We start from the raw sequence: 22,274 nt of genomic DNA, 5'->3' as shown, positions 1-22,274 counted from the left end.
CTCAAGTGCATCATGACAGCATTTTTGTCTCTTCACAGTTTTGTATGAAGAAAGATACAATGATTTGGAAAAGTATGTGTGTTCTCTAAAGAGCAGGGATTTTCTCATTGAACACTGTCATCCATGTGCTGCATTAACAGTGAACCACGTAAGCATAATACTGGGGTCAACATTGCGTGGCAACTGTTACATGGATTCCATCAAAATAATTCCTTTATTTTTCTTTTGTTTAAACTCCTTGCAGATTGAGAACTATGGTATTCCTTCAGATCTTTCATTGTCTCCTCGAGAGAGCATCCAGCTTTATGACACAATGGTAAAAGTCTGGCAAGAGTGGCCAAGGGCCCAGGTGTGTATACACAGCTGTGGGCAAAATGTATCAAAATAAATTGCTAACAAATTACTGCCATGTTTTATATTAATGTTGTTTTGCAGGAGCTAGATCCCGAGGCATTTGTCTCTTTCAAGAATAAAGTAGTAATAAAAAAGGCAGATGTAAGAAAATATGAACAGGAACTGAAGAAAGAACTTAGCAAATGGATTGCTCTTGGCCAAAGACAGAAGGTAACAATTGTTACTGGGCACTTTCTTAAGGTTGTGTACACTTCAATATAATAATAATAAGTAATACAATAATAATGGGCGTTTCTTCTCCCATAGTTATTATTGATTAGCTACTGCTGTACTTGAAAGATAAGAACTAATACTTGTGGCAGTTCAATAAGCATTTTCAAGGTGATATTTTCACAAGTGTTTCTGGGAATCAGACTTCTGATACTGCTGTGAGATTTCAATTCCTTATTCCTTTAGGTACCTCCTGCAGTTGGTGAGAATATTATACCATAGCTCTGCTTCTTCAGTCTACCTTTTTCTTTCTACTTATTTGAAACATTTTGTGTAACCACAGACAGTATGTATGTTTCCACGTAAAAGATAGAAATTAAAACAGTGAGCAAAAAATCAAGTCCTTAAGTGGAGGTCACCTATTCCTATATCATAAAAAAGAATACAAGGAGGTGGTGAATCGGTAACAAGAAGAAAATAAAGAATATCTGGGAAATACATATTAAAAAAAATAATTCATGAAACATGACATTTAAATGTGAAAACAGATCATAATCACTCTGTTAGTGATACTTTATTATTTGCACTGTGATGGTAGCCATGAATGCTACAATAATTTGCATTTGGAGTTCTCACCAAAGTCAGTTGATAATTTGCAGACTTCTTAGGCTGTAAACAATATGTGGCTATTCCAGTTCTGAATAACTGAGAAAAAAAAAAAAAAAGACCTGATAGAAGCTGGGGAAGGAAAATGAGGGCTTCATGTTTTTTCGCCTACAGTCAGAAGGTTCTGCCACTAAAATCTCCACAATACTGCTTTGGTCAGGTGAATCGGCTGCTGGAACACCTGAAGCCAAAACCTGTGGATTGCTCAGAAAATGAAAAGTGGAAGCATTTTGCAAGCTTTGTTAATAAATTGCATGAGATGGATAAGTTGCCAGCTATATTTTTTATGTAAGTATTTACATTGCATGTCTTATATGCGTATTGCCTATATTCAGAAAAGCAGGCATTGGATAGAAGCATTGATATAGCTTGGCATATGCCATTTATATGGTATTTGTTACCTTTGCTTTAAAACTACAAAGTAAAGGCCTACAAGCTCTATCAACCCATGTATATTTATGGCACTAAAGGTTTAGCTGAAATTGAAGCTGAGAGCATTTAATTACTGTGTGGAAAGGGTAGAATCCATGCATGGATGTCTGAGAAAATTACAAGAATCTGAATCGCATCGAAATGAGGGTCACATTCTTGGTTGCTTTGCCCCAGTATAGTCAGAAAAAGTTTTGGAAAACGTATGCTGTTTACTTAGAGGTGCAAATAGAGTTATCTAGGGGCAGGCTTGGTAGAGAAGAGGGTGGAATGAGGTTCTACTAATGTATGTTTGTTACATGGTGGTGGTTCCACTGCATAGCCTCTACCAATCTCACTTTATACCCAGTGACATGCATCAGTCAACCTGCTTTCCACGTGTGTGAGGTGTAATTGTAACATCAAACACACACAGCTCTGAGCCTTCTGACAGTACCATTACAGTTAATGATACTGGTAATATTAGCAAAGTAGGCACATACCTCAATGCTGGACTTACTGAAAAGAAGCTGCTTATCAGTAAACAGTTGTCTAGCACATATTTTCACTGTAATAATGCAGAGAAACAATCATGTAAAAATGGAAAGCATTCTCATCTTGGTATGAAGCTGTGCCCTTCCTTACATTGGACGCTAGGGGTAGAATGCTCACTGCCATTCCAATTCTCACATGCTTGATGCTTGATGCTGATAAAAAGGCATTTCTGAAAGAACTCTAGAAAGCGAAAAGAAGAAAGTGAATGCACGTATTAATGGCCCATCTCAAATTGCTCTAGTTCCTGGTAAAATATTTTTATTCCTTTTTCTCAGTGACAGCCTAATTGTAAATCAATGTTATGGCTAATTTCAAGCTGAAACTGACAGTTCTCAAAAGGACTTTTAGATATTTGCAGTTCCTTCAATAAGGAATCATTTCAGGGCTGCTATATGAGCTGCAGCATCGTTTTGGGGCGCTCAATATTAAGTGCCAAGATGCTTCTCCATAGGGGAAATGGACAAGTGCCTTCCCCTCATCTGCCCTGGAATGATGGGTCCTTAGAAATTCTTGGTGACAAGAGACTGTGAGTAGTGTAAAAATATCCTATCCAGTTGATAAATGATCTTGGTGAGGCAAGAACACATCCCAGACCAGTGAATATACAGGCAGAACCTAGTGATATCAAACTGGAGGAGGAAGTACAGAAATCTGTTCTCTAAAGGTCTTTTAAGGCACAGGGGTAGTGTAACAGCACTTGACAGACCCTCCAGTGTCTTTGTAGTTAGACAAAAACAAGAATTAGCCAAGTAAAAAAAACCAACCAACCAACCAAAAAAAAAAATAATCTCTTGAGTTAAATGCCCCAGTCCTGAGCAATTATGATGAAGGGGATAAGTAGCTCTCACAAGTAGCAGACGGTGACTCGGAGATTCATTGGTGCAGGTAAGCTTTTCCTCCCTAAGCTGTTACTGATGAATGATCTTGCAAGACAGTTATCCAACACAATGTTATGTTAGCGTAGAGTTAGTGGAGACTCCTGAGAGACCAGGTATCAGAGCTGTAGAGGCCAAGCTTCAATCACAACTGTTGATGGTAAGGCAAAAACAGTAGTTGAGTCCTTTCCTTTGCTTAGAGCCACCAAGGAAAAGAACAGGCTGGCAGCACTTCAGTATTCTTTATGGCTGAATAAACTCAACAGTAGAAATTAATTAGAACATATAGTCTGAACTTCAAAGGGAAAAAAAAAAAAAAAAGAGTATATGGCAAATGACTGTTACTGAGCTCAGGCATCTGTGAAGATGAGAAAAGTTGAAGTAAAGAGAGATTACCTCCTAGCCTTAAGATCTGTATTTGGTCTTTATGGATGAAAGGATCAAGTCCTTCAATTTTTGTTCCTGCTCTTGGTGATTGCCGGAGTTGAATGACTTGTGAATATTCTAATGGACTAGGATGCACCCTTACCCCATGCATTGACAACACCTTGCATGATGTTAGTTAACAGGACCTGCTGCTGCAACAAGAATAAAAAAACACTTTTTGAGGGTGAAGCTGGAGAAGTGTTCATTCCAGTTAAACTCTAAACAGTCCAATACTGAAAAAGCTATGAGGAAGAACAGTTGTGTAGAAGACCAAGACCTTCAGGCACTGATTCTCAACTTGGGTAGTTGAGAAGAATTAAAATAACTTAAGCTGCAGCTTGCTTTATATGAATGTCCAAGTGTTCTGTTTAGGGAAAGGTAGAGTTGAGCATACTTTCTATAAATAATTTATTGGCAGAACCATTTTATATTTTATCACTTAGTTTTGGAATAACAGCAGTTTGAAAGTGAATGCAGACTATGATTTGGACATGGAATAGAATCTAATTATTAGAAGCATATCCCTAACTATTGTCAGATGATAAGGGTCACTGCATACTATTATAGTAATATTACATACAAATAAAAACTTTATTAGAATTCACCTAGCTGATGTATATTATTTGCTTTTAAAGATTTAATGTGGATACAGTGGAAAATGCAGCCAAGAATGTATTCCTTTATTTGCTGAAAAAACAAAAACTTATACAAGGCTCTAATGTTGAGAAGGAAAGAAACCGATTAAGGGCCGAACTACGAAAAGTGAACAAAATGGTAGGAAAATTCAACCCAGAGTAAGTATTATAACTATGTATTTATTTAAAAGGTTACATATTATGATAGAGTATCATTTTGTGATAACTTGTTTCTGGGGAATGTACCTTATAGCAGCACATTCACCCAGCTTGCAGTATAGGTGTCCCTGTTCTTCTCTCTGCTCTAGCAACCCACACAGTAGGAGTTGCTGTGTGGCAGGTTTCAATCAGCAGTACCTAGCATATTGTTAGGCACTGGGAAGATACTGCTGTTGCTGATATTGTGTAAGGTGCTGGCACTACAACATACGAGCCAAAGAGAGAGACCTGAGTATATGAGATTGAACAATTTGGATTAATTTGCTCCTGAGATATGAAGACACCAGAATGGCTCTTTCCTTTGGCAGTAACTTTTGTCATGGAGCTCTTAAAAACCCTGGTGCTGGATCAGCCACTGTGGGAAAGTGTTTTCATAGTTCAGCCTTACCAAGGCTGGTTAAGGTGGTGGATCTCTCAAGCATGGCTTCACCTGAGCGGGGAGATGTTCTTCGAGTATTTGCCAGCCTTTTGCTTGGACTGTACTGTATTTGTTTTACCTTTAACATCGAATTTTCTTGATTATCTGACCATAGAGTATGCATTTTTGTAAAGCGTTTGGCAATGAAATAAAGCTAATAGTTATCTAGACTGTCAGGAACAGAAAACATCATGATTTTGTCCTAATCATAACAATTTACAGTGTATTCTTTGGACATAATATCATGAAAGAATGAACTTAGATGACTTTAATAAAATTTGAAAATCCAATAGGAATTTAGACACATATTTAGACATTGAAGTAGCTTGAAAATCTGCCTCTAAATAGTTTTCCCTCTCCTCTTTTCAAGTGCTATTCTAAATCCTTATGGCCCATGTCATTATTGGCAGTGAATCCATTGCATTTCTTTTTCATGTTTAATTCTTCTACTATGCAATTATGTTAGCTTAATTTGCTGAACAAGATGCTTAGAGTTGCTGTCTTCATCTTCCTTTCATTTTTGTGTATCACTGTAACTCCCCTCTCCTTCACCCAGAATTACTTGCTGTTTTGCATACAAGCCGTGATAAAATGAAGCTGTTATCAGTAAACTAACAGATCTACCTGCATGTTTGAGCCTACAGTTTAAAAGGGAATGATTCTGAATCTTCCAGTACCAAAGAATATTTTAAAATTGAGGAATGTATGTGAATTACAGGAAAAAATATTTTAAATTGTATACAGGGATACCAAAAAGTTGAACCCCAGTAAAATGGAAAAAACTGTGGCGCTTTTGACCAAAAAAACACAACTGGAAAAAAGACTTAAAGAGCTAACTGATATCCCTTCTTCATGCACTTATGCTGATCCTAAAGCAGTGGATGAAGATGTAAGTAATTCACTGATGGTTATAACATGTTTATGGTTTCATATGTCTAAAATGCTTGGGTTTGTGCATAAATACGTAAAACTTATGTATGATGCGGTTCAGTGCTATTTCTGAGTTTGGAAAAGGGAAGCTTCTAACTGCATTGTGAGATGAGATGGTGATACTGAGCAGGGATGACAAATGAGCAATAGAGTATCATCTTCACGAAGTTACTTAGTAATTTGTTCTGTGATAGCTATACTTCTTTGTAGCACTTGGAACTTTATCAGAGAAGACTTTTTTATTAACAGTTGGTTGTGGTTAATGCTTTTCTTTTTATTTGTAGACTTTGAAGAAGATTTTTTATCGACTTAGGTTTGAGAGAAGAGGTTATCTGCATCAAAGGTTGGCACTGCGAGGCATTGGGTATCATCATGCATCTATGGCCAGTAGGGAAAGACAAGTAGTGGAGATGCTTTTCAGGATGGGATATATCAAGGTTGGTAAATTGGGAACAGTTCTTCTTTTAGCATGTTAGTTTCTGCACATACTTTATGAGAAAAATATAGTTTAGCTTTCACCAGTGGTAAAATATGTTGCATTTACTTGTCATGCTAATTTAAAAAGTGTTGACTTTTGCCAACAACTGATGGCCACACTATTTCTGATACAGGCCAGGATCTCACCTGGAGTATTGTGTGCAGTTCTGGTGTCCTCAACATAAAAAGGACATGGAACTGTTGGAACAAGTCCAAAGGAGGGCCACGAGGATGATCAGGGGACTGGAGCTCCTCCCGTATGAAGATAGGCTGAGAAAGTTGGGGCCGTTCAGCCTGGAGAAAAGGCTGCATGGAGACCTCATAGCAGCCTTCCAGTATCTGCAGGGGGCCTATAAGGATGCTGAGGAGAGACTCTTCATTGGGGACTGTAGTGATAGGACAAGGGGTAACGGGTTAAAATTTAAACAGGGGAAGTTTAGATTGGATATAAGGAGGAAGTTCTTTACTGTAAGGATGGTGAGGCACTGGAATGGGTTGCCCAGGGAAGTTGTGAATGCTCCATCCCTGGCAGTGTTCAAGGCCAGGTTGGACAGAGCCTTGGGTGAGATGGTTTAGTGTGAGGTGTCCCTGCCCATGGTAGGGGGTTTGGAACTTGATGATCTTAAGGTCCTTTCCAACACTAACTATTCTATGATTCTATGATTCGATGCTGTTGGCCTTCTTGGCCACCGGGACACAAGCTGGCTCATGTTCAGCTGGCCACCAGTCAACACTCCCAGGCCCTTTTCCACTGAGCAGCCTTCCAGCCACTCTTCCCCCAGCCCATAGCGTTGCATGGGGTTGTTGTGGCCCAAATGCAGGACCCAACACTGAGCCTTGTTGAACCTCATACGATTAGCCTCAGCCCATTGATCTAGCCCGTCCATATCCCTCTGTAGAGCTTTCGTACTCTCCAGCAGATTAACACTCCCACCCAATTCTGTGTCATCTGCAAACTCAGCGAGGGTGCATTTGATTCCCTCATCCAGATCAGTGATAAAGGTATTATATAAAACTGGCCCCAGTACTGAGCCTTGGGGACCGCCACTTGTGACTGGTCACCAACTGAATTCAATTCCATTTACCACTGCTCTTTGGGCCCAGCCCAGTTAGCCAGGACTGCTGAGAGATGATTGAAAATGGCTTGGAGAGCACTTCCATCAGCTCCCTCAGTACCCTTGGGTGGATCCCATCTGGCCCCGTAGATGTATGTGTCCAAGTGGTGTAGCAGGTTGCTGACCATTTTCCTATGAATTATGAGGGCTTCATTCTGCTCCCCCTCCCTGTCTTCCAGCTTGGGGTATTGGATACCCAGAAGACAACTGGTCTTACTATGAAAGGCTGGGGTAAAGAAATCATTAAGTACATCAGCCTTTTCCTCATCTTTTGTCACTATGTTTTCCCCCCATATCCAGTAAAGGATGGGGATTCTCTTTAACCCTCCTTTTGTTGTTAATGTAATTATGGAAACATTTTTTACTGTCTTTTACTGCAGCAGCTAACTGAATGTATTAAATGCACTCTAAAGGATTATAATATTTTGTATGGACTTCATGGAATATTTGAATTTCTGCTCAATTTCAATATTTCAATTTGTATTCCATGAAAGATGTGGTATAAACTTTCAGGATACAAAAGTTTGATATGCATATAGAATAGCTATATGAACTATACTAAAGAGTCAAATTCATGTATGTTCATCACTATGTTAAATTCAGCAATGTTTAGCTATATAAAAAATAATAGTAGAATTCCTGTTGATACAAGTTGGATAACACAGTTTTGTTTTCTATTTAAATGGATATTGCCATTTCTAATAGAATTACTCATGTTTGGTATCTTACAGGTAGTCACAGCTACTTCATCGCTTGCTCTAGGAATCAACATGCCATGTAAATCTGTTGTCTTTGCTGAAGATTCTGTCTTTTTAGATGCCCTAAATTACAGACAGGTATGGAAATAGAGCACCTACTTTTAATTACAGGAACAGTATAAATGTAGCTGCCATCACACACAATTTCAGAAAAAACATCTTTTACACATGCTTCTGGGTATGTTCTGAGTTGCAGCTGTTCATTTTGATGACTTTACTAATGTTTCAGAAATGCCAGCCCACAAATAATGGATGTAGTCTAAAGACCTATTTCAACAATGAAAGTATTACAGTTGCCCAGTGAATTAAAGGAATAGGCTCAGCTTTCAGTTGTGGGAGCCAGAAAGACAAAAGCTGTTTTGTTCTAGCCAGAGTTTTACAAACGTGTGAAAAATACACTATAAGAACATGCAGTGGGGATTTAGTGAGGAAGAGAAAGATTGTTGACTGGATTAATTAAGTACATTTGAGTACTTTCCATCTGGGAAGTGGCACTCCACACAATGCAGCACAGCAGTGTGTAGATGGGGTTGCAAATGCAATAAAGCAGAATGGCTCCAGTCATGCCACAAGTTACCGGGTGGGCTGAGAGACTCTAACTTCTTCATTAGTTCCCATTTCCTGCTCTTGTACTTCTTTGCAACCCTGCATTTTCATGAAGTATTGTTAGTTTGCCTCTGGTTCAGGTGGCCGTATAGGCCAGATACAGCTGATGGCAGGTAGCTCTCAGAGTCAATGTGAGTGGGTCTGCGCAGTAGCCAGACCTAAATGCATCTCCTTTCTGCTGCACATAAGTGATAAGACTCCAGCTTTGTAACATCATCTGGTATAAGGGCAAGTCCCCACAATGGACCTGTGCAATAACGGTTGATACAGTCAAGGCAGTACTTCCTTAGGAAGCTTCTCTGTACTCCTTTTTCATATTCTCTGCTCTTTATTCATACTGGGACTAACCTTTGCCCCAAATCTACCCAGAAATAATTCAGAGCTGAATGTAACTTGAAAACAAATCTGGTGTATAGGCACAAAGTTAAAACTTACCTTGGAGAAATATGAGTATTGAAAGGACATGTGAGAGAATGTAAGTATCTGGAACTGTGTTTAGGTCTTGTATCAAATATTTTAAGAAGCAAACCACCACATTTGTGTAAACCAGCCGTATTTGAGGTACAGCATATTTTGTGTACATTATTTTAATAATTCTGCATCAATGCTTTGTTAGGACTGTATGGATGGTATCAGCATACACAATGTAGCTATATTTTATTTTAAAATTAGTAATAGTGTTATAATATAGTTATTAATTATTTTATTCTTAGATGTCAGGACGTGCTGGAAGACGGGGATATGATATGATTGGAAATGTGTTCTTCTACGATATCCCAATGCCTAAAGTTGAAAGACTTATCAAATCCAACATACCTGAGTTGAAAGGCCAGTTTCCTCTGACTATTTCCTTAATATTGAGACTGATGCTGTTGGCTGCGAAGGCTGATGACAAAAAAGATGCCAAAGCAAAGGTTTAATGTTTTGGTTTTTTTTGTCTTACTAGTGATTTAATGAAATGTCTCCCTAACACAAACAGACAGTTATGTACTTCAGAAGTAAGCAGTCTGCCTCCAAATGAAGTTGCATACTGTGCTATACTGCTTCTGGTATCTGTGCCATCTTTTCCACAGTATTGTATTGTCCATTTTTATGCATTTATTTTTTTGCAACAGATATTATCATCATGTCATCAGAATGCTACTGTCAGGAAGGTATTTATTTTAGTAAAAATACCTTCGTGACAGTAACTGTTGTTCTATGCAGCAGTTGCATTAACTTGGAGAATCAGGAAGTCTTCCAATACTTAAAATTTCAGCTCTATTTGAGGAAAAAGTGTGAGCATACTTTTCCATAGAGAAAAGTGGAGCTATGAAATGCTATCTCAATTGAAGCAATGAGAAAATTTGATGTGTTACTCACTTGCTTAAATTTAACTTGTTACTAACTCTTTGGAATCAAGAAGTTCTTATTCTTGCCTCTTAATGCAGCGATATAAGTAAGCAACCCATGACCATGATTACAAATTGGTCAGAGATCTCCTCTTGTAATTATTAAGGAACTCTTGCCTCCAGATGATCTCTTTTTTTACATCCACTTTAGACATCTATTTTCAAGGACTTACTGAATAAATACAGACATAGGTCTTAAGATAACAAAGTAAATTGGTAAACTTCTATGTTAAAATATTAAAGTGATATTAAAGTGTAAGGACCAATTTCAAAACTTCTGGGTTTAGTTTAGTGATATTTAAATCCTTGTCTTTTAGGTCTCTGTATGAATTCTACATAATTAACTTTACAAACCTTAGCATAAATGTGGAAAATGAGCACACGTTTGACAGAGGATGGACTTTTTTCACAAGCATTTCCAGGAGTTAAGCATTCAATTTACATAAAACTACAACATAACCTCACCCAGCATTTTTACCCTGAAAACCAAGTATTGAAACAAAGATAAAAGCTGGATATTATATTTCTTTGCTTGTTACAGTATCAGCGTTTCCTTGGATTTCTAAATTATCTTCTTATATTTGTTTGACCAGGCATTGTCAGTGTTGAAGCACTCGCTGATGTCATTCAGAAAAGAAAGATATGCTCAAATACTAAAAATCTATTTTATGTTTTCCTTGCAATTTCTGATCAAAGAGGTAGGTTTTAACTCATTCTCATAAAGGAGAGCTCTTATTTGTGTTAGTATGCTTTTATTTGAAGACCCGTATACTTTATATTTCATAGCAATAGGCTATTTCTTTTTAGAAATTTAAGAAAATGGATAAAATTAGAGTGCTTTATATTTGAGGTTAATTCTGAGCTACTTATGGAATAAACTCAACAGGAAAAGTTTTGTGGTGTGGTTTATATAGTTACAAATTGATTAGGCAAGTAAGAGCTGTGTGTTTCTATTGTATATAAAGATACATGCATGCGAAATGGCAAGGGTTTAAAGCATACTAAGGATGACACGATTTCCATAATGTTGAAAGAAATTACATCTGTAACAAAAATTTAAAGAAGACTGTAAATTACTGGTGTATCTCTCCATAATAATACTTTAACTTTTGATGGATACCATTTTGGAAAATTTTTATGTATGACTCCATTTGGCTTACAGCTCAGGACTACAGGCAGTAGGACAAAAATGGTGACTTTTTTAGGAAGGACCAGTTTTGCCTTTCAGTGGAAATTGCGTGTTCTCAATAAGTACCCATGCACTAGTTTGAAGGACTATTCTTTTGAATGCCACCATTCTGTATTTCTGTCATATCCAAGGTCACCCTTCACAACTAAGTGTGTTTTGTTTTTAAATTCAATAGGGCTACTTGGATCAAGAAGGTAAACCCATAGGATTTGCTGGACTTGTGACACACTTGCACTATCACGAACCTTCAAATTTCGTTTTAGTGAGCTTTCTTGTGAAAGGTTTGTTCCACAAATTGTGCCAGCCAATTAAAGGTAAATAATAGTCTCTGCATTTCAATTGTAGTCTGTGGTGGGCTCTCCAGCCCCAATGGTTCTGAAATTTTCTGATGCCTCATTACTGCTACCATCTTTTGCTTGCCTAGCCTTCATCTCATATCCTTGGCCTCTGTCCCTACACCCTCAGTATATGCTCATATTTCTCATACATATGGCAATGTTGGTATCATGAACCTAAACGTATTGTTTGTGAAACATTCCGGTAAGGTAAGAAAGAATGCTACATGTAGAAAAATCAATAATTGTGACTCCAGAGCAATATTTGAATGTCTTATAGACAATAAGGTGGATGACCACTCCGAATAACAACAGATTAAAAAAAATTAACTACTACTAATGTCTCATTACATGAGTCAAATGCACTTTGTGCACTGAGATGTGCTGCGGGATATGAACATACAAGAATACAGTATTTATTTGTACATACGTTTAGTTGCTTAATTATCTAGCAGAGTTTTTTGTATGTAGTGAGTTGATCTTTAGCCAACATAACCTCTGTCATGACAATGGCAGCTGGGAAGAGAACTCCTGAATAGGAGGTACTGGGTTTTGTTTGGTTTTTCCTTTAAATTACTTTTTTTTTTTTTCCTTTTCCACTTTCATATTTAACCCAAAACCTTTCTGTTCTGACATAGGTTCAACTGTTTTTTCAGAAAATGTCCTGGAAAAGCTAGTGCTCATTCTAGCCAACCTCTTTGGGAGAAAATACCTTCCAGCCTGTGCACTGAAATACAAACGCACATTTTGCCAGTCAAAGGTAGATGAAGCTTTGGTCTTTACTGTAACTCATGCTGTGTTCCACTTCAAAGCATTTGTGTCCTTTTGTCAGACTAGTGTCATTGTGGATGCACAGTAGCCTGGAGCACCAGCAGGTAGATGCCTGTTCAGCCACTCTCCTACTACTCCATCTCAACAGGATAAGGAGAGAAAACAGGATGGCAAAGCTTGTGCATTGAAACAAAACCAGGCAGATAGCTTACCAGTTATGATCATGGGCAAAACTGCCTCAACCTGTGGCAAATTCATGTGTTGCCAATTAAAATGGGGTTTAGTAGTGACAAACAAAAGTTTAAAATTTCAGCACTACCTTGCCCCTGCCTTCCCCAGGCTCAGCTTTCCTCCTTCATTCCTGACTGCTTCACCTTCCCCACCCCTTCCCCAAGCAGTGCAGGGCTGATGGAAAATGAGAAAGGAGGAGCTGTGGTCAGTTCTTAACTATCTCTGCTGCCTCTTCCTCCTCACGTGTCACCCTTGCTCCAGTGTGAGTCCTCTCTGTGAGCTGCAGTCTTTCAGAATAAACCTGCTCCAGTGTGGGCTTCCCAGGGGCTGTAAGTCTTTCAGGGCACATCCAGCTGCTGTGGTGTGGAGGCCTTCACAGGCTGCAATGCGGATATCTGCCTCAGCATAGTCCTCTCCACTGAGATGACTGCAGGGAAATCTCTGCCCCACTGTGGTCTCTTCTGCAGGCTGCAGAGGAATCTCTGCTTCAGCACTTGCAGCACCTCCTCTCCCTGCTTCTCTGACCTTGGTGCTGGCACTGCTGCTTCTCACTCTGCCTGTTTGACATTTTTTACCCTTTCTTAATGGAGTTTTCCTAGAGGTGCTGCACCTGTGTCTGGTGGGCTCAGCTTTGCCCAATGTTGTGGCCATTGCAGCTAGCCGTGTCTGTCGTGGAGCAGTCCTGGGCCTCTTCTCGCAGTGGCCTGCCACAAATTGTGTCTGTCAAGTTGTGCTCCAGCCCCCCCTCCGACACCTTGAAACCTACATGCAATACAGGTAGCTAGGATAATGAAGAATGTACTTACTGGGTAGTGAAGCCTTCATTTAACCACAGAAGTGAGTGTCAGGTTAAAATGAACAGTACCAGTTTATTCAAGTACGTTTCAGTGGTGACAGATGATGATACAGTTACTGTCATGATACTGCAAAATGTAAAGGTATGAATGACACAATGTTTCTTTATACGACTCAAGTACCTCTTCCCCAAATGGCAATGTATTACTTCTCTTCACTGGGTTAGAATTCTGTTCTGCCTCTGACCAGAGAGCCTGTAGCTTTGTGAGACCCAAAAGGACACCAGCATGCTCTGTGGCACATAACACTCGGCTTAGGGCTTTTTCCAGAAATGGGAGTGTTAGTAGGGTCAGCATTAACGTTAGTTATGCACAAAGTTGACCCAGTGCGGGTACAGACAGAAAATGAAATGTTTGTCATGTGCTCCTATTAGCTCTTCTAGGCAAAGCCTTTAGATTTCTGGAGGACACAGCTATGGCTGGAACAGGGGAAACATCTTCCAGGTGAAGATGTTTCTGTGGCCAGTTTCCAGCAAGCATTCCAAGATGAAAACTTCTGAGAAGTGGCTAGTCATGTTAGGAGGGTTTACAGGCCTACTGCAGCTAATGGCAGCCGTGTCTGTCATGTTGGTAGGGAACCTGTTGAACACCAAGATATGCAAAACAAGAACTGGGAAAGGCAGCCCTTCAAAAATCCCTTTTTAGGTAGCTGAAACACCTCTAATAAAGTAGTTTGGCAAGTACTGTGTGAGTAAAAAGCTAGGAATTTTATACTTGATGTTTGTCTTCCATGCCTTTATTCTGCGTGAAATTCATGTTTGTCTTTAAGATCCGTCAGTTCTAGATGGTTGGGGAGCCTGACAAGCTGGGTAAAGCTTGGAGCTGTACCCTTTCCTTCTTTCTACTAATATGCTATGTGTGTACAAAGACATTCTATATGCATCAATTTACAACTGACACTTTCGGAGAAATAACCTGAATTAAGCAATAAATGGCATGTTATTTCAGGTCTTTCTAGAAGATCTGCCAGAAGACTTTGCAGAGGCTGTAAATGAGTACAACACCAAAGTGGAGGAAAATTTTGCTCATTTTCTTCTGACAACTGCCAAGCTGGCAGATATGGAACAAGAATACAGACTTCCACTGTCAAAGACAGGTAGGAAGTGAAAAATTAGTGCATGTTCATAATTTGTGAAATTGTGGAAATTAGGAAATTTACGTTAATTCTTATTTTGTAAAGAAAAAGAATGATAATTTCAGACATGCTAATAAAGAGATACAATTTCTATTTCACTTTTGTTTTATAAGCATTATAGATTATTGTATACAGTAGAAGGTTTGCATAGGAAAAGGTTAATTTTAGTTGGTATTTTATTATTTTGTAGGGGAAATAAAAATCAAATTGACTTTTTTATAAAAGGAAAAAATATAATATTGAATAAAAGCCTTTTTATCTAATCATCAACACATTTGCAGATCCTCAAATGCCTGCTTAGAGTCTTATAAAGGTTAGATTTTCAACATCTGGACAGCCTCAAGTTTGAAGGAACAACTAAAGACCATTTGTTAATCTAAATTACTTAAATCAGTGATGATGTTCAATAACCAAAGCACCATGAAGAGACACTATAAAATTACCATGCAATATGGATTGCCATTGGGTGAAAAATATCACCTACTACACAATTTTATGTTAATTTCTGGAAGAGAGATATAAAAGCAATGTAATACACCACTCTCCCATTGCCTAGCTCCTCTGAAAATAACAAGCCTTCAAAAAAGTAGGGAAGCACTTTAATTATAGCAGATAACTGCATTTATTCATCCTCTTTTTTCCTACACTGGTGCATTGATGTTTTTATTCTCTGCCCTGCACAAATGGGAGAGATGGAAAAAAGGAAGAAAAAGCCCAAATTGCCTTACAAGCTACCTTATCTTGCCATCTACTTTGAGTTTCAAGTATGGTGACAAGTGGGTGATAAAAAGTTTTGTAGTAAAGTGGATGTCAACTTACTCCAAAGGTGAGGCACTGGGGAAGATAAATAGATAAGGTAAATAGAAAACAAGAGTGAATTCCAGATGAGAGAAGCAAAGCATGGGCTGCCTTGTATTACATGATATATATTTCTTTATCTATGTTAGTGTTACTAATGCTACTTTTACCCAGGATGTGACCTATGAAAATTGAATTTCCTATTCTTGAATAGGAAATTCTAACTTGAATGTTAAAGTTTCTTGTTTAAATGGAGGTGTTAATATGGTTTCATTCTCATTTCATTGCACCAAGCGTAACTACAGCATAGTTACTGTAATACACAGCAGAAAAGATTGTAGGACAAGGATTGACAGTATCGTTATTAATATGGAAAGAAAGAATAAGTTTGTTTAGGAAAGGAAAATCAAAAGTGCAAATATATTTAGAAATAATGAGACAGGTCTTCTATAGACAGTGACTGAAGTTACAGGCAGACCATAAACCAGCTGAAATTCCATATGTGGGAAAACCAGAAATCCATAATGGGTTGCATAAAGCAGAGCAAAACATGTGACACATACTTAAGCCCTCAGTTAGAATATTCATTCTTTAGAGCTTTACACTTCAAGAAAAATGTTGGCTGGGAGTCCAGGGGCTAGCAATAAAAAAATATTATTAGATGTCAAGCTATTAAGACATGTGCATACAGGTTGAAAAACCTGTTTTTCTTCAGCGTAGGACAGAATAAAAGATGAAGATAAATTAAGTCTTCTAGAACTAACATTCTGTTTGGTTTTGGCATAACTTTGTGCTGTTAGCAATTTTGGCTACAGATGAGTCAAGGAGAAAAGCTTAAGTTGCAAGGGGGGATTAAGGCATAATCATTCTCACCATTAGAAAGTTCTTTCTTATATTCTGTAATCAAGTGTGTAGGCATTCTTATGAACAAAAGAAATAAACATCTATCAAGAGGGGTTTAAGTTTAGAAGGTTAACTGTATGTCCTGTCGTTATCTACTGCCTGAAAAATTCTGGCTTTTAAAATTGATTGCTGAAAGGGAGCTTGAGTCTGCATAGCTTACCTTGTACTTGAAACTTTGTCTAGATTTTATGTCCAAGAGTTGGCATGGCTCTGAACTAGCATCTTATTTGATGGACACCACCAAAAGCATATCTGCCATCTCACCTTTTGCGTGTGTATCTGGAATGGTTAATAACGATCTATTTCTTGGGGAGAACATTAATAAAGTAAGTTATTTTTTCATGGGGGACAGAATTTTATTATAGGTCAATAAAAATAATTCTTTATTACAGTCTTCTTGCCTCTGTAATATGATGACTCCATGCTCAAGTGTCACTTTAGAAGAAACAATTTAAAAGGTCTCAAAATCAGCACTGAGTATTACCACATTATTACAATGCAAAACCACAAAAAATCTGTAGTGCGCTTTCCTGCAAGGCCTCTGTTGCTTTCAACTTCAAGACAAGTAAAGTACTTTAATACTGTATCAGCATGTTTATTGATAGCTTGTATTTTCCTGTGGTCATCTGTATGGGCCACATAGCATTGGGGAATTATCACAACTCATAATTCTGTTATAGAAAAAAAGAAATTTCTATGACTGGGGATTTGAAATTTGCCTTCATCCTTAAGATGTTCCATGCTTAAGGTTGACTATTATATTCAAAGCTTCAGTGAGAGAATCTAAACATATTATCTACACATGGATACTCAAGAGATATCCAGTGGCCCAGTCAAACTTTAAATGACTCGGAATGACACAGAGCTGCACTAGCAGTGCAAGACACTTTACTGACAAACTCTCACTATGTCTACAGCCTACACATTCTTGTGCAGATTTTTGGAGTGGTCCAGGATTAGGAGTGTGGAATTTCCCAGCTGTGGTCTAAAGGTTTGACAAAATAGGCATGTAAAGAAAAACACAGGTTTTCATCTATTCAACAGAACTTTCTTGTTTTTCAGGCTGTCTTACGTTCCCTCGGAATTAATGTCACAAACTGCCCCCTTCTTTATTTGAAAAAGTATGATAATCAAGGAAGGAAGCAGCCACTCAATGCATATGCACTGGACTTTTATAAGCATGGATCCCTGATTGCCCTGACAACTGATAACTGGTATGTACTACCATTTTTAATATGGTGAAGTGGCAGCATTGTTTACAATAGGGTAAACAAGTACATCTTTTTGTTTTTAAAGACTTCTTCCTCCAGGACTTAGGGATGGAATAGCTTTAAATCTGATTAGATTGGTTGACTATTTTAATGAGAATAACACATATATTACATGGAAGTCCAATGGTATCAACTGTAAAGTATTAGCTGGGTATTCAAAACAGTACCATAAATGGGAAGTCTTGAGTTCAGTGATGCAGGTTATTTTCACAGGCTCTTTGAAAGTTTTATTTAATCAAGGTTTTTTTCACTATGAAAAGAGATCAGGAAAGTCCCTAAAATGAGCAGGCCCAATGCAGTAGTTTAGAAGATGGTAACACAGTAGCAGAGAGATGTCAAAAACTTGGTCAAATAAGGAAGACAGAAACAGATTAAAGGAGGAATTCAGTGTTAAAAGATACAGGCAAAAGAATGTGAAAGAAATTAAAAATTTCAGTTAAGGAAAATCTAGAGCATAAGGGATGCAGGAGGATCGCTTTCGTTTTTGACTCTTACTAGCCTTCTGTAACCTCATTCATTAAATCCCTCTCTTTTTAAATGTTCTAGCTTGCAGTTCTTAATGAAGCCATTTGCATACCTGTTCCATTCCCAACCACAAGCTCCATCTCCCAGCTACTCTATCCCAACTATCTTTATTTTGCTTTCACGCTCACAGCCAGTAACTTGTATTTATGAGCAATGAAATACCACTTCACCTTGCTCCCTGCGGGTGCTGTTGGGAGCATATAATATTATCTGCCTATTTTGTAAACTCTTCAAAGCATTTTCTAAGAATAATTACAGTACCCATTCCATGCACTGTTGTGGTTACAGTAGCAGAGTTTGACACTAATGCCACATTAGGAAGACATTGTAGAATCACATTCTTGATTCTATCAAGCTGACCTAGTGGAAGGTTCCCCCAATGGCAGAGGGGTTAGAACTGGATGATGTTTAAGGTCCCTTCCAGCCCAAACCATTCTGTGATTCCATTATTTTCAACACAATACTAAGGAACTAGTATGTCAGTGTCTGACTGCATCCTTACCCAATGTACATGACAGGGTTTATTAAAGGAGAAACAGCACGGGCATATCCACCCTAATTTTGGGTTTTCTTTCTTTAGGTTAAATGAAGGAGATGCTTACTATGCACTCAAGGAGTTCGTACTCATCATTAAGTCTATTGGGTATGATAAACTTATGGTTTCTAATATACAATAGATACTTCATCTTTGAAGCAATTTAAAATTAAACTTCTTTTTAATTTTTTTTTTAACCCCAGCATATCACTGAGTGAACTGTGTGATGATCCAAATGACAATGTTCTGCTGGCGTTTCAACAACTGGGTGAAATCTATGCAGAGAAACTGCAGTGTATTATCTGAAGATAAAAGGGGTGTGTGTGGGGGGAAGCACCAGTACATAATAGTCTTACCACACAGATCAGCTGCCTTTTAAGTTAGGAAGTGACTAGGTCAGAATCATCAAATATGTTTTATAATCAAGTTTTAGTAATATCCAATACTAGTAATACAATGTTTACTTCAGAAAATGAACTGTTATACATTGACATTTTAAATAAATAATGACTAAATAACTGTTTGTCATATGTTAAGAAATGAGGTAATGGCACATATTTTTGTTTCCCAATGGAGTGATATGCATGTTAATGTAGCTCTCAGAAACAAGCTCAACAAATGTCACAGTTCTGACAGCTGGTGAGATTAGCCTCTCAGTAGGACAGCACTGGAAACTTTCAGCACATTTGTGAAGGATGCTCAGCAATTACTTCAGCAATTATAATCAAATAGCTTGTTTTAATTATATTCCAGGCTTTCTATGAAGTTCTAAAGTAGTACCTTCATGAATCATTATAAAAACTTTTAAACCAGTCTGCAGTTTTAGTCTACAAAAATTTAAGTATAAAGAGTTTTATATCAGTACAACACAGTATGATTAATAAAATGTTACAACCATCTCTAGAATTGCTTCATTTTTAACCCAGCCTGTCCTTCAGAGTCAAAAAGATTCAGGACACCTCTACCATACTTGTCAAAAAGTCCCTTGCAATACAAATGATTGAGTTTAGTGAAATATATTTCCTAACTATTCTCTTGGGTTTTGCTGGGAAGAATAGTTTTCAACAATATTTTCATATTATTACTGAAAACTCTTCAGTTGAACACTACATTTTAGTGTACTTGTAGTCTGAAAAAATATTACATACATACTAATGCTCAGGTAGCCTTGGAGAATTAGGCTTTGCCAACAGTCCTCACTGTCATGCTCAAATTTATAGTGATGACCAAGACAACGATGCAAGTTATTCTCTGTTGATAATGAGCAAAATGTGCATTATGGACAATTCAGAATTCCATTTCTTCAAATTACCTCTGGTGTTCAAATGATCACTGATGAAGTCTGTAACCTGAAATCTCTTTAGGCAGCATTAAACTACACGCAAGATGGTACTAAGAGATACAGGGGGAGGGAAACCTGTACGTAGTCAGGTAGTGCAGCTTAACTACCATCAACTGACTTCAACTTCTTCCTTTTTTTTTACTGTGTGAAACAAAATTATGACAGAAATGGATCACAGTTGTAGAAAAAGACTGATCTAACTCTGCCTGGAAAATAAAGTTTACTCAAATTATTCTTTACTGTCTGGCAAGTCATGCCATATGCAGATACATCTTCCACAACTAGGGTAAAACTGGCCTCATTTACACCTTCCATGTTCATGTTTCCCAAAAATAAATGGAGTAATCTTTTTATATAAGACACAATTAATTGACCAAGGAATAAAGTCAGAAATTGGTCCTACTGTGTTCTCCATTATTTGACCAGTAAGCATGAAATCCTGGCTGAAAAACAAACTTACTAGAGCTGTCATGCTGTACTAATTTATATGCTGAAAATTGTACTGTCTCTTAAAGCACTAGCAACGGAACGTTTCAATTTCAATAATGTATACAGAAAGCACCTCACTCCTGTTACAGCTTTTAGTAAGGAGTCAATAGTGAAAGATGACCAAGTGATCAAGTTACACTGACCAAGGAATCAACTTGTGAAAGTTCAGAAAAATCAGTAATTCTACCTACCTGTTACCTGGATGGACTATAATTACTATGACCCATAGTGAGTGAAACATCCTGCTTACCATTTACATGCGCTGGAAAACCAGAATGCTGAGCTATCAGGCACTTAGACAACAACTTGCCATGTTTGAAAAGCAGTCCTAAGACTGTACTGAACACACATATCAACAATTTCTGCTCGCAAAACCAGTCTATCATAGTCTATTTGCTTTATGGTAACAGTGTCTTCTCATTAAAAGATGAAGTATCTGCTCTAAAGTTAACTTTACCAAACTCTCATGAAACATTACTAATAGAAATGAACAGACAAGATGTTGTCTTAAGAAACTCAGTAGGGTTTCTGAATAACCCTTACTCATTAGGATTATTTTTTTGTCACCGTAGCCGAGAAAACTGTTTTCTACAACCTTCTGGCAACAAGTTTTATAGGTGCCTTATCTGTCTCTAAAATTGTTCCACTTTGAGATCAACCTCCATCCATGACACTCCGCCATTATCATGCTCAGCCATTGTTTTCCAGTGATTTAACGCAATACCTTTTTAACACTTCTCTCCTACTCATGCAGAACATGACAAGAATGTCTACAGAGATAAAAGCAGAGCAATACGTAGCAGAAAAACTGACATACAGTAAGACTTAAGAGATGAAAAGAGATGAACATAACAGTAAAACTAACAACAGAGTTTTCAGCACCTTCCTTACTAGAATGCAGATGCAAAAGGAAGATTAGTAAGTTTTATAAATTCTAGAAACCATTTTTCAGCACTTTTAACAGAGGAATGCTCTGCCACACAAAAACTGAGGCAAAGAACTTAATGCAAATCGAATTAAAATAAGGACACATTTCCTAACCCAAGAATAGTATTTCTAAGTATTCTGTCATAGTAAGTATATTGGTAAGCCTTACAAAGATTTAAACTTAAGTAATATTTCTCTTACAAAGTTACGAAGATAACTTCTAGTTGACAGTGAAAAACTCTAAAGGGACATTAAACATTAAAATGGTATTTTTGCTCTTACTTTGCATCATATTTCAAGGACTAAAAGTTCAGTGAGATCATTAATAGAGTGAGAAATGCCGTTTTCCTTTTTTTCCTATTACACAAGTTTTAAAAAGAGATTTTTGTGGTTTAAAAGCTACATCCTCCTAACACTTTCACCAAAATAGCAAGTTAAGATCTTCTCCACTGACTCCCAAACTGTTGCCGAAAGCAAGTGAAAATTACTTGCGACAGCTACTTTTCATAAAGGCAGCATTTCCAAAGTATAGCTGACACCCTTCTGCAGTGTGTAACAAGACCACTGATGTGGTGCTTCAGTTTCAAAAGCCTAAGAGAAATTGTTGAGATGTCACTAGGAGCTGGACCTTCAATATACGTTAAATACAGCATTGGGAAAAAAACCCAAACCCACAGCTAAAGGGAGGTACGCAAACCAATTTTCAGTAATGCCCTTCAAAATCCATTGTTCTCCCTGTGGCTTTCCTCCTTCCCTCCTCCCTCCCAGTGGCAAGAATGATATCGTTTGTGCTCTCTTACTAATGTAACCCTAGTGCACATGCTGCTGTACTGAAACATCAATACCCTGCTCCTCATCACTGAGGCTTCATTGAAAACACTGCCTGAGCCACCCCCATCCCTGTCCTCCCCACCCCACACCCACCC

At 37.8% G+C, this 22,274-nt stretch overlaps 1 protein-coding gene across 1 annotated transcript in view; it reads left to right on the top strand.

The window, feature by feature from the left end:
* LOC136021667 (probable ATP-dependent RNA helicase DDX60) overlaps positions 1 to 19,489 on the top strand; it is a 58,557-nt gene extending 39,068 nt beyond the window's left edge. The window contains exons 28-44 of the mRNA XM_065694138.1: positions 39 to 148; positions 245 to 349; positions 436 to 564; positions 1,391 to 1,518; positions 4,130 to 4,288; positions 5,511 to 5,655; positions 5,981 to 6,133; positions 8,020 to 8,124; positions 9,366 to 9,566; positions 10,637 to 10,741; positions 11,408 to 11,546; positions 12,206 to 12,327; positions 14,372 to 14,519; positions 16,443 to 16,585; positions 17,322 to 17,473; positions 18,636 to 18,698; positions 18,794 to 19,489. Coding sequence (XP_065550210.1) covers positions 39 to 148; positions 245 to 349; positions 436 to 564; positions 1,391 to 1,518; positions 4,130 to 4,288; positions 5,511 to 5,655; positions 5,981 to 6,133; positions 8,020 to 8,124; positions 9,366 to 9,566; positions 10,637 to 10,741; positions 11,408 to 11,546; positions 12,206 to 12,327; positions 14,372 to 14,519; positions 16,443 to 16,585; positions 17,322 to 17,473; positions 18,636 to 18,698; positions 18,794 to 18,896 — 2,210 coding nt within the window. The 3' untranslated portion in view covers positions 18,897 to 19,489. The remainder of the gene's footprint in view (positions 1 to 38; positions 149 to 244; positions 350 to 435; positions 565 to 1,390; positions 1,519 to 4,129; positions 4,289 to 5,510; positions 5,656 to 5,980; positions 6,134 to 8,019; positions 8,125 to 9,365; positions 9,567 to 10,636; positions 10,742 to 11,407; positions 11,547 to 12,205; positions 12,328 to 14,371; positions 14,520 to 16,442; positions 16,586 to 17,321; positions 17,474 to 18,635; positions 18,699 to 18,793) is intronic.
* The last annotated feature ends 2,785 nt before the right edge of the window (positions 19,490 to 22,274 follow it).

This window comes from Lathamus discolor, chromosome 1 (genome assembly GCF_037157495.1).
Source record: "Lathamus discolor isolate bLatDis1 chromosome 1, bLatDis1.hap1, whole genome shotgun sequence".
NCBI classification, from domain to species: Eukaryota; Metazoa; Chordata; class Aves; order Psittaciformes; family Psittacidae; genus Lathamus; species Lathamus discolor.
This window is presented reverse-complemented; position numbering and strand designations above follow the sequence as displayed.